This window comes from Mytilus edulis, chromosome 14 (assembly GCF_963676685.1).
Source record: "Mytilus edulis chromosome 14, xbMytEdul2.2, whole genome shotgun sequence".
Classification (NCBI taxonomy): Eukaryota; Metazoa; Mollusca; class Bivalvia; order Mytilida; family Mytilidae; genus Mytilus; species Mytilus edulis.
The window spans coordinates 34,610,682-34,627,799 of record NC_092357.1 but is presented as its reverse complement, the minus strand read 5'-3'; the positions used below and the strand labels follow the sequence as shown (position 1 = coordinate 34,627,799).

At 31.9% G+C, this 17,118-nt stretch overlaps 2 protein-coding genes across 2 annotated transcripts; one reads left to right on the top strand and one right to left on the bottom strand.

Annotated features, from left to right (window-relative positions):
• Window positions 1-1,086: 1,086 nt before the first annotated feature.
• Window positions 1,087-2,070, top strand: LOC139504143 (uncharacterized). The gene has a single exon (XM_071294202.1). The coding sequence runs from the start codon at window positions 1,087-1,089 to the stop codon at window positions 2,068-2,070; it is 984 nt and encodes a 327-aa protein (XP_071150303.1).
• Window positions 2,071-2,673: 603 nt separating this feature from the next.
• Window positions 2,674-16,450, bottom strand: LOC139503171 (uncharacterized). Its single transcript, XM_071292904.1, has 9 exons — window positions 16,339-16,450; window positions 15,632-15,708; window positions 13,803-14,117; window positions 12,154-12,249; window positions 11,559-11,678; window positions 10,070-10,118; window positions 9,443-9,468; window positions 8,103-8,140; window positions 2,674-3,523 (listed from the first exon to the last, which is right to left on the bottom strand). The coding sequence occupies exons 2-9, from the start codon at window positions 15,684-15,686 to the stop codon at window positions 3,407-3,409; spliced, it is 816 nt and encodes a 271-aa protein (XP_071149005.1). The 5' UTR covers window positions 15,687-15,708; window positions 16,339-16,450; the 3' UTR covers window positions 2,674-3,406.
• Between the last annotated feature and the right edge of the window lie 668 nt (window positions 16,451-17,118).

Here is a 17,118-nt window from a genome sequence, read left to right as displayed (position 1 = left end):
AAATGTTCTCATCGTATATATGATGGTGGTATGAAACTTAACCTATTACGTGAGGGATTGTGTCAGTTTATTCTACATTAGCTATAAGTATAAGGGGGGTTGAGATCTCACAAAACATATTTAACTTCGTTGTATTCTCTCGCTTGTCCTGTCAGGAGGTTGCTGTCTTTGCTAGTCTTGTATGTTTTCAAATAATTATTGTAGTTCATTATTATGTTTTGGGGATTAGTGTGACGTCCCTTTTCGGTGTGTTAAAGGTATAAAACCACTAATTCATGGCCCATTGCTATCTATGTTAAATCTGCAATTTCTAGCATTAATAGCAACTTTATCTTCAGTTCAAATAAAGTGGCAGTTTATCATGTCAAAACTGTACCTTATCCTGACTTTTGCTGACAAAAATAAGATACCTTTAATTGCGAATTAGAGCGTACTTGTTCCCGGAAGTTTGACAGTACAAAAACAGGAACTTCAAATCTGAAAAACTGGCCAAATGTGCTCTCCTATAATAATTTCATTAACTTCTTCATTATTCAAATAAATCTGTCAACAAGGATTCTACAGTGATCCCAAGTCCCTACGCTTTCATTGTATACAAAAACTACCCAAATATATCCGCTATTGACAAAGATACAGCTATGCGTAGGCACTATTTTGTTTAAAATATGCATTACTTTTTTGTATGTTCTTTCCCAACATAGTGGTTATTTACCTTAAACCTAATTGATGGCTTTGGACTGTATTTTACTCTGTAAAATACAAGCATTTCAACTGGATTTAAAGTAGGTCATTTTTCTGATGTAACCAGTCTAATTTAACATTCTGTATTAGTGATCAAATTTGTATATTATACTAAAACTATCATAGATTCCATAAAAAGAAATACACTTACTGAACCCTGTCGAGATTACCGCGGGATTACGACGTTCATAAGTTTGTACATTACCATTGGCGACGTTGGCGACTTCAGTGACGTCGCCGTGAGCTCTTTGAGTTGTTATTAAAAGTTATGGCTCAACAGATGTGTTTGTTTATATTAGCGAAAATATCATACTTTTAACCTCCACATTTATGGTACCGTGACCAATGGATTTAAAGAAGCTCAAGTCGATACGATCCGGGAACAGAATTGCTGTTACCAAACTCATTCGAAAGATAGATGCAGCGAAGCATGATATAGATTTCGATCCAGAAGAATTAACCGCAACATTTGACAACCTTATCCAGAAGCAAAAGTTATTGAACAACTTGAACGAACAGATACTTAACCTAACGGAAGCAGAAGATATAGAAGATGAAATCCTAGACTCAGATGAGTATTGTATAAATTTAGAAACAAAAATCAGACACATACGAAATTTTATTCAAGATACGCATACAACATCACAGTCACGTCAGAGCGAAACTTCATCACAAATACTAAATGTTGAACATCAACCGTTCGTCACAGCAAACCTCACAGAAAATTCATGCACGAAGCCGTTCCAAAATCCGTTCTCTCAAGCTAGTAACACAGTGAGTACTAATATAAATCCGTATACATCCGCAAGCAGTCAGAATCATTACTTACCCAAACTCACACTTCCGATATTCACAGGGAACATATTAGAGTGGCAAACTTTCTGGGATTCGTATGAATGCGCTATACATTTAAACCCTTCATTGACCGATGTCCAGAAATTTAATTACCTCAAAGCCCACTTACAGAATGAAGCATTACGCACCATAGCAGGTTTTGCGCTCACTAATGCAAACTATGCGGACGCCATTATTTTATTGAAGGAGAGATTCGGACAAACACACAAAATCACGCAAGCATACATTCAAGCATTATTAGAAATTCCATCACCACGAAACCATCTTACCAGTTTGAGACAATTCTATGATCAAATGGAAACTTACGTCAGAGGGCTAGAATCTTTGGGCCAGTCACAAGACTCGTATGGAACATTACTTGTACCAATTATTTTGAAAAAATTACCGGGAGAAATTAAAAAAAACTTGCCCGTGAACATGGAACAGAAAACTGGTTATTACGAGACCTCCGGAAAAGTATTTGCAATGAAATAAACATAATTGACGCGGGACAAGACACTGAAACTTCTAACAATTTACCAAGTGCATCGTCTTTCTTTACCGGGACAAAATGGATAAAACCACCAAACCAAACTCTAGATAAGAGACATACACACCAGAATTTGCAATATAAACCTTGTGTATTCTGTCACGATTTACACGCACCAGCGCATTGCACGAATGTATCTGATCTAGAAACACGCATGGATATTGTAAAACGCGAACAATTGTGTTTCAACTGTCTAGGTACACACCGTATACACGAATGTTATTCAAATCAGTTTTGCCGCATTTGCAATAAGAGACATCACACAAGTCTGTGTACCGATAACCCATTTAATAGCAACATTGCCCATGATAATGACACCAGCAGACATATCCAACAAAATTCAAATGACAGCCCACATAATACGAATTTTACTATTAGAAATGGACATTTACAGAACTCACCAAATTTGAATCAGACATCTGTAAATATTGTAAATGATACAAATCAGAAAGAAGAGGACACTACAATTCTACACTCCTCGTCAAATGACGTACGCACGCATGTACCTTTGGTAAACATGTCGGTGAAGTTACTCATACAAAAAATTATTTTTTTTAATTCATATGCATTCATTTTATTTTAAAGGGCATTCCATCATTTTTCCAAAACATCATGATTAGAATTTCCAATCTTGAACAAATATTGAATGACAAATTATCAATCTTCCTACATTTAACGTCAATTAACTTACTTCCAATTTTTAATCTAGAATTTGAAAAACGTGTTTTCTAACCGTTTTTGTTTAACTGTAAAATTACCTAGTAAGTACTTTTTTCTCAAACACAAATATTTTGTCAATAAATGGGTTTTGTTTACCATATTTAACTAGATGTAAATTAAAAACTTACTGCAACAGATGCAGTCAGTTTGATCAAGTTATAAAATTGAGAATGGGTATGAGTAATGTGTAAAAATAGACAACAACCCGACCAATGAGTATGTAATTGCTTGCTGATTTTGAAAAACAGAAGCGATATTTACTAAAGGAAAATTCAAACTCATCAGTCTGAAATAAACTGAAATGCCATGGCAAATAAAAAGGAAAATATAACTGATAAACGAATGTTCACAACATGCAACATTAAAAATATAAGAACGAAAAACACGAAATACAACAATAACCAAGTCTTCTTTCAGTTGCCCCGAAATTGTAAGCATACTGTCAAATATTCCTAAAAAAAAACAATGAAAAATAACTTAAGTGTAGAAATATTAAAACTGAACAGCAGTATTATTTCTATCATTTTACAAAAAAAAACTATTGAGTGTTTATTGTCCTCCTTATGCCTTTAATGAATGATCAATTTCTGAATACATTATTCTGTTTTCAATTCCTCGAATTCTGGCCTGTGTTGGTGTACGTGGTTCCATTAAGACCTCCAGATAATGCAAACCATCCTATAATACAGTCGTGAAATACTTTCTCAATATATACAATTTCTAAATACACCAATTCAATAAAATACACAAATCAGAGTTAATTGTAATCAATAAATAATTTAAGAACATAAATTGCATACATCTTTCAGCCATTCGCTGATTTCATATAGGTGTTAAGCAACATTAGAATATGTATATAAAAACCGCACCTCAACAACCTAAGATTACAGCCTAAGATTGCAATTTGTATAGATGAGATTCATTATAAATTGTTTAAATACTAAGGTTTTTAAATTTCTAAAAAACTGTTCGTGACAACTATGCGTAATAAATTATTTCTTTTCTTTTATGGAAAAAAAATCCGGAATGTTTTCGGGATTCATGTACATGATGAAGGCAGTGAAGATTTGTTTATACCGTTTTCGTTTTCACACAAGGTATTTAAAAAAAAATACACGCACACATACAATGAGGGGAAAAACACTTCATATATTTCATGTTTTCAAAACGCGTGTCTGGATTTACCTTCACATAATCAAAATGTTTGTGTGAATACAATGGTTGACATATAAGAATCGATATCGGGGAGGAATTGTATGACCAAACACAATGCAGTAAAATACCTGATTCTATCTGAAAAACCTTTTCTTGGGGAATTGCAATCTTAGTCTCGAGATAAACTATATATTTGTTAACATATAGTTTAAAAAATGTATAGGTAAAGAATACTGAGCTGTTAATACCCTGGCGGAATGGAAGTCAGTGGTATCGATCCAGCGCTAAAGGAAAATACATGTAACACTTTATTAATTCCAAGCGTTCAAATCGCATGACAGTTACGTAATAGCTGAGCGACAACTGAGTTTACTTAACCAATTCGTTTGCAATTATGTCACTGAGATAAAGCAACGTCAAATTTGCCAACTTGACCGACTTTGTTCACAATTTTCTTTTTACCAAGGTGCAAATGGTCATAAAGAAATAATGTTATAGGCTGGTTAGTGCTAAGCCTTGCCTTAGGTAATAATAGATCCGTTCTGATTAAGAGGATTAATGCATACGGGCCCTGAACATGAATAGTGTAGCTTTTTATTATACTTAACTGTTTTGTTTCATGTTTTGATTTTTATCATTATTATATTGGTACAGCTGAACTTTTTTTATATTATGTTAATAATTATAAAAGGAAAAACCAGGACTAGACGAGAAGGAAAAAAAAATAAAATAAAAAAACATGATAATAAGCAGAAAATAGCCTATAAATAAAAATCTGTTACTAAAAGCAAGAGACCATACGGTAAGGTTTGTTTTAAACTGAAAGTGATTTGGCGAACGCTCCTCAAAATATAAACACGTTTGCATTAGATTCTGAGAAAGGATGAATTGTGACCTTCCATAAGAATGGGTTTATATAAGATTACGTAATCGTGTGAACTTAGCTAACAGATGCTCAAATTTCTCAGAAGATACAGATAAAACCAACATTGATTGCATGAATTTTGTATCGAGCCAGACAGAGTGTAGTGACAGACTAAGCATCTAGTGATATATATGCATCTATTGCAATTTAAATATACATTATATCTAAACGTCACAATAATGAATAGGAAACAAAGGTAGCTTTACAAATGCAAAGTCTTTTCTAAAATATAACGATAAAAGACAGATACGATAAGCAATTGTTTAGTAATACTAAACGAAGATGCCTTTATTTCGTTATTTGATTCGTGAAGTTAAACCTATGTAGTGTCAATTTCAATTACCGTGGTATTTCCACAAAACTTAAATAAATTAAAAAATTTGTCGTCGAACTGCAAAGGTTATTGCGTAAATTTGTAGCCTAATATTGCATATATTTTATGCTCGTAAATATATCTTAATTTTGTCGAGAAGTAGGAATTGCTCATTTTTATTGTCAATTGAATGCCTCCCAAATAGTTATTGGGTTTCTTTTTCTCGATCGTTAGTTATCTGTGGATGCTTTGTGGTCTGTTATATCCCATTTTGCCTTTCGTTAGGACTTATTTGACCCTCATTGATGTTTTGTTATATATTGTCTACATTCATAGTATTTCAATGTGTTTTTATGTCCCATTTATAGGCATTATGTTTCCTGGCCTGTGCGTCCGTTGGTTCCTCAGTTCTTTTGTCCGTCCGTTCATCCGTTCGTCTTTCCATCTTCAGGTTAAAGTTTTGGTCAAGGTAGGTTTTGATGAAGTTGAAGTCCAATCAACTTACAACTTAGTACACATGTTCCCTATAACATGGTCTATCTAATTTTAATGCCAAATTAGGGATTAGCTGCCATTTTTACGGTCCACTAAACATAGAACATGATAGTGCGGTGGCTTCAGGTTAAAGGTTTTGGTCAAGGTAGTTTTTGATGAAGTTGAAGTCAAATCGACATGAAACTTATCATACATGTTTTCTGTGATATCATCTTTCTAACTTTTATGCCAAATTAGAAAATTTCCCTCATTTTCAGGGTCCACTGAACATAGAAAAATGATAGTGCGGATGGGGCATCCGTGTACTGAGGACACATTCATGATTTCTACTGTTTGACGAAAATTCAATCTCTCATCCATAATTCGAATGTATGATAACATTTACCTTTCAGATTTTTAAATATACATGGCTTCAATGAAGATTACATTGAACAAGAAATCGGAAGACTAACCTTGTTTGTATTGGATACCTAAATTTCACAAATTCACAAACAATGGTACATTACCGGTCCATTTGCATTTTCGAATAAAGAAATGTACATTAGATTGACAAAAAATCTGTTCGCTGTGAAAGAGGATCTTCGCAAATTCTGTGAATTGTTACCCACGTATTGGTATTAACCATATGTGGATTCCAAAAAACTCTAACATGACTAGAGAACTTCTGGTTTATTTTTAATCTCGATCTTTTTCTCAAATTAGTTCTATCAAAACTTTTGATTTTTCAACTATGTATACCACCATTTCCAATGTGAAATTGAAAAATCGGCTGAAAGAAATAATCCACAATGCTTTTCAACATAAAAATGGTAGCATTCGCTATAGATGTATTACTTTGGGATACCGTATGGCATATTTTGTTAACACAAAGGTAAAAGCTGATACACAGAGGAACTAGTGATCAGTATGCTGGAGTTTCTCAAACAATATATTTCAAATTATTGAATTTGGAGGTAGATTTTTCAACAATTTGTCCACATGCCTATACGAAAACACTTCCTGCCTCTCCTTGCAGACCTCTTTTTATTTCATATGAATCGGGGTTCCTTCAGACACTTGTTAAACAGAAGGGAATTAAAGAAGCTAGGTCATTTAATTTCACATTTAGCTGTATTTTAGGAATTTTTGGTCCTAAATGCTCTTCGAGTTCGTACTTTGTTTGGTCTTTTTATCATTTTTGTATTCGAGCGTCACTGAAGAGTCTTATGTAGACGAAACACGCGTCTGGTGTAGATATAAATTTCAATCCTGGTATCTATGTTTAATTTATTTAGACATATTGATGATGTTCTTTCCATTAACAATCCAACTTTTAGATAAAAATATCCCCAATAAATAGTAATTAAAGAATCAACAGACATGGCTTCCGCCGCCTCATTTTTAGACTTATACCTCGAATTTCACATTTATAATCATCTCAGTAACAGAATTTATGACAAACGAGTGATATATTTATTGCTTTTCCCAATTTTTTCGGTTTTCAAGAGCATGCAGCAACACCCCAGACTTTGTAAAACGTCACCAGTGTCTGAACAGAAAGTTAATGAACAAGAGGTTAGTCAATAAAGTTCATCAGAAGGTACCTAGAATTTGTTGGTAAATATTCCGTATCAAATAATTCTTAAATAATACACGATGATCTTAAAATACAGATTATGGGTACTGACGTAGGCTCGTTTCTTAATAATGTGTTATAGTTTCTCTTGTGTGTTTCTTTGTTACATGACGTTGCTCTTTACTTTTTCTTCCCGTCATTGTGTTATTGTTTTATGATAACTTCTGTAATGTTGTCTTTAGTTTTTGCTCATATTTTTTGTCTTTATGCCTTTTTGTGTTTTTCTTACATCTGACGTGGCTCTGTACTTATACATCCTGTAATTGTGTTAATGAGCCATGGTAAACTTCTGTTTCTATATTTGTTTCTTTTTGTAATGTTTCATATAATAACAGAATTTAGATGTTACCCTCTTACATTTAAACCTATTATATCTGTTTGTTTTGGTCACACATCGATTTAAATAAAATGGAATTTTATACGACTTTTAAACAAGTCAGAGTTTTATCTAGCTAAAAAATCAGGTTTAAATCACCATGTTCTACATAGGAAAAGGCTTGTACCAAGTCATGAATATGACAGTTTATCTCCATTCGTTTTACGTGTTTTGATTTTGCCATATGATTACGGACTTTGTTTTAAAGTGTCCTCGGAGATCAGTATATTTGTGATTATACTTTTTATTCATTTCATCAGTTTTATCTTTCTATCGCAGGTAAAAATAATTCTAGCTCTTCGTCAATTGCATACACAGGGTTCTTGGTTTCTTTAGTTATTTAAAACAATAGAGTTTAAATTACATATGTGTGCTTACTGTAGGCTCCACTGGTTCATCAATAAGACCAGGCTGTTCTAAAATAAAGAAATATTAAACAAAATATCAATTTGCGTAACGTCTCATTTCCCGTTGATGGACCTGTAATCAAATCGTTTCAGATATACTATAATAAACATAATCCATTTCGTATTTTATTTGGCCATTTAACCTTTTTTTTATGTAATCGTCACTGCTGGGTCTTTTGTTTACGAAACGTGCAACTTTGAAAACTTTAAAATTGAAACAGACATTTTGATAAAAAAAAATTATAAACAGAACTGAATAGACTGTTAGCGAGTTGTCTAAATTGTAATAATTTACCACAGTGGATAAGTTTACAATTGACAGAAATACTGCACATGACTTAATTCTTTTTTATTGTGTTGACTTTTCAGATGATGTAATATTATAAATCATCGTTTGTGCCCTACATTCATATTCTAATATGAGCGCTCTCCCTTTGAATAGCTAAATTGGAATTGACGACAACGCTAAATAAGAAAATGTTCAAATGAATTAAATCCTGTTTCACTCAGTATGTAAAAGGGGCTATAATTCAATTACAGAAACAAAGTATTTTTCTCATAGTTCACGTTTATTCTTTATTTGAACCATCCTTATTTAATACTAAGTGGGGATAATTGATACAAAAATAATCTGGCAATTGTACAATTTTTAGTAAATTCAATGTATTGGTCATCTAATTTTAGTTTAAATGTAAAGAACTATGTTTGTACATTCCCATCAATTAAGATTGTCGAGATTATATTAGACTTCAAATGAAGATGGCAGTTGTGTTAACTTCTGACAACTTGTTTAAAGCCAATAAGAAATACTAAACATTTGTTAAAGTAAAAAAAGATAATAGTAAGGAACTTTCATGTCATTTATAGTTTTAGAGGCATGTTTTTATAAGTGGTTTGTGGCTTTGAACTACCTGTCAGCAACTTTGATTACGATCTTTTTTGTGGAGATGTATAAATCCCCTGTCATTTCCTTCTTCGATTTTGGTAGATGTTTTCTTTTGTTGAATTGGTCTAATAACTTCAGCCCGTGTCAACTATTTTTATTGTGTGTTCTCATGTAGTTCTGTTACACCACCCTTTTAGGTTTTTGGCAAGCATGCAACATCTTCTTACTGTTATGATAGTAATTGTTGAAAAACCTCTAATTTGATATTATGAATAATCATTTTGGAATAAACAACTATATGAAGTTAATTTAAAAAAAAGTTTAAGTCATTTAGTTAAGATTTTATGACTTAATTACAATATTATGTTCCAATATGACTTAGCTATAGGTGAAAAAAAGAAAGAATGCATAAAATTTCCATTTACCTGTAATATCGTCAGCCAACGTAATCCTAAAATATATTTTTATTAATTCTATTAGTAAAAGATATTATTTAATCTCAGTAGATTTGTTTCAAGTAAAATTATATATGAGATTTCCATACACTATACAGCCTTTAATATGTATCATCAAGTTTCTTTTATGTTCTTTTCTTTCCCTGGATATTGCATCCGATCCGGACATGTCTAAATTTAATCATCCGATACAGTCAAACGGACGGCTCATTTTGGAAACGTGTTAAATAACAATTATAAGCAGATAAATGGCGCACGATATTTTTGAAAAAAAACATCAATCATCTTTTTGTGTGTAAAAGGCTGCCAAACGTCAAGTGGTTAATTTTATGAATTTATTCAGAACTGGTCCCTATTTATGGGTAGCGAACAGTCATTTGCTTGAAATATACCAACATGATGAGTTACTTTTTATAGGTAAATACAAATGTTAAAAACTTCACAAAGACAATTATATTGAGGATATTTGAGCTAAAACAGATATTTGCATTCATTCTGTATATGCCATCAGTTGTTTGGTTTCATCAGTCTGACAAAATTTTATATCAGGTCATTTTTGTGAAGATAGATCATAGGTTTGAAAAGATGACATTTTACCTTTCTGCATCCTTTCTGAATGACACAACCAAGGAATTCATTCTTTTACCTATAAGCATATTGAATAATCTGAAAAGCATGTACGTAACAATAACATGACTTCTGATAAATTATGATAGATGAATCATTGTGTGTTCCCATGAATTGAAAAAAGTAGAAACATTGATAAAGATTGTATAATCACTTTAATGTACAACAATCATTTTATAAAATACTATTGACCTGAAAATATCTCCAAATTATTTAACAATTGTTCATTTGAATAAAGGGTTTATATATATCAAACATAAGCATCAGCTTTTCCAATAAAAATATCATAGAAGCACATTAACATCACACTTTAAAAAATCATATTTTACACAAAACTGAGATACTTAATTGGAATAGACATGATTTTCAACTTATCAACGTCAGTTCATCCATTACGACATCGATAATATGACCGGGTCAACTCTATCAAAACGGAGTAAAGGTAGTTGACGTCACAAAGTGATGATATGCAATATCACGACCCGTTGAGCAGAGCGATACAGATAGTGATAAAACCGGTTATGTTTTTTTTAAATTAGTTTGCATTATAAGTAAATGATAATGTTCTATTTGTGTCTTTTATCATGTTTATAAGTAAAACCATATATCAATTTGATATTTTGTAATAATACATTACTGTAATTTGGTGTAAAATATTTATATTTATGGATTTTATAAGTCAAATAAACATATATCAATATCTACGCCCGAAATATTCTTAAATATTTTAAACAACACCCATCTTGCGTACGGAATGATAAGCAAATGAGGGGCAAAATATACCAGAGAGACATTCAAACTCATGTATCGAAAGCAAACTAACAACGCCATGGCTAAAAAAGAAAAAAGACAAACAGACAAATAATAGTTCACAAGACACAATACATACATACACACCCGATAAATAATATTATTCGGTAGGTTATTTTAACGAAAAGAGAACTGAATTTTAACTTCTTTCCTTTCCTACTTAAAGTTCCTGTATTGAATCAGCCTTACAAGAATACAGGCACAAGTCGACAAGAAGAGGGCTTTAATTGGTTCCCATAACAATTACGATAGTGTGTTGAAAAACACGTCCTACAAACGTAGCAAATATGTTGTCAATCAAGAGATCAAGCATCTTCATAATGCCAGTTTCAGTGAATTATTTGTTTGAATCAGAGTGATACCTTACACAGTAGGATTTACCCCTCCCTTCAAATATACTTGTATCTACAATGGCCATTCTTTTTTATGAAACAAAGCAATACCAACTTTTTTCAATTTGCTTTTAGTTTAGAATCGGGAATACTTGTGTAAAATTTAGAAAAGTCAAATGTTCTTAATACTGTTACAAGATGGAAAAGTCTTAGATTGTATGTACTCTAAAATATTTTAAGAAGGGTATCCGTATTATTTATTTCATTTGTTTGTTTTTTTAATTTTATAGCACTGTTTTCGTATTCGTTTGTCTTACCTAAATATCCCCACTTTCTTTGAGCAGCAACTCCAATAATTTTCAGGGATATCACGAGCAGAAATACAACGATAAATGTTATCGTTAATGTCGAATCAGGTTTTGAAAGTCTAGGACTTACTACAATAGAGGCATACACGTATTAAATTATATAAGAATACAGGGTTAAAGTGCAATCCAGCTTTAATGGAAATATAAAAAGAAGTGGTAAACATGATAAAGACTAAATAAATGTATTTCACGTATGTATTAACAGATTCAGTATGTTTGATTGGTCGACAACAAACAAAAACCAATATTATCCATCATGTTCGTATAAAATACAAATGTTTATACATGTACAGAAAAACAAACGAAACTCTTGAATAGTTGCTTGATTGTAGCATGTTTTATTAACATGATGAAGAAATCAATACTTTGTTTCATCATTTTACAAGTTGATAAAGCGTTGATCGTGCGCTATAATTAGAATGAAGTGCTTCCGCTTTTCATAAAACTATTGCTTTATGTGACATTGGATTATGTTTCATAGAAAATAACACAAAATAGATCATAAAAAAGTATCGTGTTTGCTTGATAGTTCTTATGTTCTTACACTGAGAACTGGTTTCCTTGACATTTACTTGAATGCCTGGTGTGTTTTCTAAATTCTTTCTGTCTTCATAGTCCTTGGATGTTTCAACGACGTCGTCTTTGACGAAAAGCAGTAAATGTATTATCAATATATACAAATATTGTCTAATATGTATCACATATCATGAATATTTAGTGTCAGCCTTGTAATAATTCGGTACTCGCGGATCTTCGTTTGACCAGGTCAAATAAAATCCTCATAGATACCATGCTTAACATTGTGAGCACCAATCGCGAGTTTCATTTTCATAAGACTCATCAGGTCGAATTTAAAAGATAATGAAGTGCAATGTTGAAGAACATGTAGGACAAAACATTTCGATAGGTTTTGACAAATACACCTGAAATAATCTATTCCGGGGATAGAAATTATTTCTGTTTTTCTTAGCTCATAAATATATACTATATCAACAAAGAATTAATAAATGTTTGGCGTACTTAAACAATCAACAAAGAATTAACAAATGTTCTGGCGTATTGAAACAAATCGTTTTGTTTAACGAACAGTAGTTTTTAGCAAGTTTGGTCTCACCATGTTGATATGGTGAAATACAAGAGAAATTCCATGTCTGAATAAGTTAAGCAAGTGTAGTAATAGGAAATCTGTCTTTCTTAGATTGTTGTCTTTCTATCAATTTGACAAAATCCACAGATTTTCATCATATCTACTATACCGAAGAACAAATCAATTTCGCTTGTACTTTTTCTTATTATTTGATTTGCGAAATTGAGGCAATTTTTCAGACTTGCTTCCCAAAACGTAACGTTATGCAGCTTTAGCATACCCAAAAATGAAGTCGAATCAATTATACATTTTTTTTTAGAATGGATGACCCGAAGTCTTTTATTCATCTGTTTGTCTTGTAAAAAAATTTGATTGATTTAATGTATGTGTGTTTGTTCTTCGATATAATAGAATGTTTCTATAAAAAGGATTAGTTCCTTTTCAATATATCGTCGCTGTTATACAAAAACCTCGTATCTAAGGTTTTGATTATTTTACAACAGGCAGTAAAAACTGAAATCTTTTTATCGATTATTTAGAATTAAATGTGTATGTTCCACTGTATGCGAAAATATCTGATCTTCTAACCAATCAATTACCAAGACGAGCAAAAATGTCTGCACCTATATTGTATTTTGAAAGCTTTTCGCATTATTTCTAAGATTTATTAGCTTTGAGAACCTAAATTAGATAAAACTGTAGTTATTATAATGTCAGCTGCCGTGCCGTGTGTTTTTCTTTTGAGATACGATATTTTCGAACAACAAAATGTCTCACCAATCCGACTACACTTTTTCGTCACATGTCAGAATTCGGGTTAAGGATTGGTTAGAAGATCAGATATTTTCGCATACAGTGGAACATACATATTTAATTCTAAATAATCGATAAAAAGATTTCCGCAAAAAATTGAGATACGAGGTTTTTGCATAACAGCGACGATATATGTATGTACCGGTTGCACATATTAAAATATGATATGCTGTAAAATTGCTATTTACATGTTATTTACACGTTGAGTTTTGTTTCGAAGATTTGAATCATTAGTATTATCAGTATAATGAGGCATCGTCAAATCAAATAACGTGTTGATATAGTAAACATACCTAATAATGAAACATTATACTTAGTTTCATCAAACGTTCTGTTATTTAGAAATTTGCATCGATAAAGACCTATATCTCCCTTTTGGAAACTGAAAATAGTTAAGTCATAGTTTCCTTCATTTGCCTGAACGAAGTAATTGAATAGATTCAGTTTCGGGTTTTTAAGATGATTCGAAAAATACATCAATGTACTTTCATGAGCAGAATCGTTGAGATCTGGTCCGAACCAACTCTTTTCAGTTCCGGAACTGGAACATCTCAAAACCACTTTTTCTCCTCTATGAGCCATGATTGGTACTATATCATTTAGAACTCCTGCAATTAAAAGAGACACAAATCGAATGATTTAAATATAATTGTCACAGTTGGAACGACAGGATAAGATTATCACTATTTGACACAATGTAAAAACGCAATCATAAAGAACAGAGACAAATAAAAAGGATTGTTTTCAATTATTTTATTTCAAAGGGAGACAATCGACATGTGTTCATTTTCCTCAAAATATAGATGTCACGTAAGTCTTTTCAGGATAATATCACAAAACAGTCCTCATGTGTATTAGATTTTGTTCTATGCGTTTATTTTACTACAGCTGCTTCGAGAAACCATATTTTTTAACATATTGAGATGCTACAACAGAAAGATGGACAGAACTCAGCGATTTCACAATGAGCAAAGATACCCAGAGATCGACACACTGTGATCAACACTAAACATGTGTTTACGCACCATTTCAAGCTTTAAGTCGTTATAGGTATAGAAGCACTAATGTAGGCCCGGTCGGAAAAAAGATAAAAGAAAGAAGTACGTATAAAAAACAAAATTGTTCCTAGGCAGAGCTATATCTTTATCAATAAGTAAAATATTAGGGTAGTTTCTGGTATCCAATGAAGGTTTGGGGACTTGGCAACACCGTAGAACACTTGTTGTAATACAATTAACAGTACCAATTTTCTTGCACCAGATGCGCATTTCGACAATACATGTCTCTTCAGTGATGCTCGTGGCCAAAATATTTGAAATCCAAAGCTTATATAAAAGATGAAGAGCTATAATCCAAAAGGTCCAAAAAGTATAGCCAAATCCGTGAAAGGAATCAGAGCTTTGCATGAGGGAGATACATTCCTTAATTTATAATCATTTCTATCATTTTGTAACAGCAAATTTTAATAACACAAAAAATCCGTATTTTCATGCCAGTACCGAAGTACTGGCTACTGGGCTGGTGATACCCTCGGGGACTAATAGTCCACCAGCAAGTAAGTTTCTTTTGAATAATAAAGAAGTATATACAATTTTAATAGGATAATACATTTGCCTTGTTGTTTAAATCAGAAGGACATTTTGTGTACTATAAAACTTCCGTAACCAGTACACTCCGATATGCAATCAAACATGTTTACGGTATTAAACTTGTATGCACAAGTAAGGATACGGCATAGCTTTGACATGAAATAACTACAATTTGTTTGAACTTACGAAAAAGTAGGCATACATGATTATAGTTGCATACTTTCAGAGAGAAAGCAATCGGGCTATGAATTAGTGGTTTAATACCTTAAAAATAATATTTCAATCCGTAATATTTTAATTGAATATCCACATGGTACATTGTATAGATACATCATACAGTTGTATTAAGTAATGCAAGTTGAAAATATTGTAGCAAAACACAACATGAATCTTTCTCCTTTTGGTAAATAGATAAAACACTATAATATTGGAAATATGCATTTCCTCTTCTAGTGCTAGTGGCTTCTCGTATATTGGGGAATTTTGTGACATTTGTGTGTCGCTATTTGTCGAAGTTTATATTATTTATATACCTGAAACTATTTGTAAATGAACTGTAATGGCCAGAAAAATTGACACTGTTATCATTTGTCAACACTTTCTTCTATGTCTGAAAAATGAAATCCAAAAATTACTTTAAACATGATTGTAGTGACACTTCAATGAGTTATTTATATTTTACCTAATAGAAGTTATAGAATTTAACATTTGTTTCTGTTTATTTGTAATAGTATTCGTGTTATGCTATTTTTTTCGTATAATATATATATATCTGCAAGACTGTATTCTGATCTTTTGATCTAAGAATACCAAGTGGTGGTTATCATTTAAATACAATGTCATAGTAGCTGGAAAATATATGTAAATTGGTTGTAATTATTTTGTATGAAATATATTAATGAGTATGGATTTTCGAGTACATCAATATATGAATGATGTTGTTTTTTAAACCCTTTTCTGACATCTATATCGAAACATGTAATTTGACAACTTTAACTCGGTACTGTAGTTGCAACACATCTCGTCTTAATCGATTTTGATTTTACCAATTATGTGTTAAAATCTCATGCATTTCTACTTGTTCTGTAAACTGTAAAATGTCAACTAGTTCATGCCTAGGTTAAACAAAAAGAAAGATACAGTCACAGAAATATAAATACTGATACACATAATAGAAAATGCATGCATATACATTAAAACTTTACTCATCAAAATATATCTATCGTGTTAAACATTTTACCATAAAGGTGTCTTCCTCTCGATGGTTGCATATACAAAACATCATTATATTTATGCTTTAATAAATGAGGTGTGTATTTTAATATGATACTCGATGTTATACAAAGCTAAAGTACTTAATTTCCGTGTATTGGTAATTTTGTGACAATATTTTCCACTTATACAACTTCCGAGATAGATTAGTTAACAATGGGAAATTTTCAAATTCAATAGATGTAAAAAATAAAATCCATACAAATGTCATCAAGTAACTTGTTTAGGTTTTTTGTTATTGTTTTCTACATTAACAGTGCCGTTAATTTTGTACTTGTGTGGCCTAATAACTATTTTGATCTGAGCGTCACTGATAAGTATTATGTAGACGAAACGCGCGTCTGGAGTATTAAATTATAATCCTGGTACCTTTCATAACTATATGTAGTTCAAGGCCGTATGGTGGCCTTTAGACAAAACAACAATACCAACGACTGATAACAGAAGTAGCATTCCTGTGATTGCTGCTTTTGAAATTTGACCAATGAATAGTTGCATTGTTTTAATTTTGTGACAAATATGCAATATCAAGAAAGCAAAAAGGCGACATTTATATAAAAAAGGGGCAAAAGATACCAGACGGACATTCAAACTCATATATAGATAATAAAATGACAGCGCCATGCCTATAATACAAATAGACAAATAGACTTATTATAGTAAACAAGACACAACATAGAAAACAAGACAAAGAAACACGAAGCCCATCACAAACTGGGGGATATCATGTGCTCCAGAAGGGTAAGCA

Coding starts and splice junctions, on each gene's coding strand:
- LOC139504143 (XM_071294202.1), top strand. CDS start 1,087: ATGGATTTAAAGAAGCTCAAGTCGATACGATCCGGGAACAGAATTGCT.
- LOC139503171 (XM_071292904.1), bottom strand. CDS start 15,686: ATGATAACAGTGTCAATTTTTCTGGCCATTACAGTTCATTTACAAATA. Junction 10,119..11,558: donor AAGAAAGTGGGGATATTTAG/GTAAGACAAACG, acceptor ATATGCTTATAG/GTAAAAGAATGAATTCCTTG. Junction 8,141..9,442: donor GTTGGCTGACGATATTACAG/GTAAATGGAAAT, acceptor TCTTTATTTTAG/AACAGCCTGGTCTTATTGAT.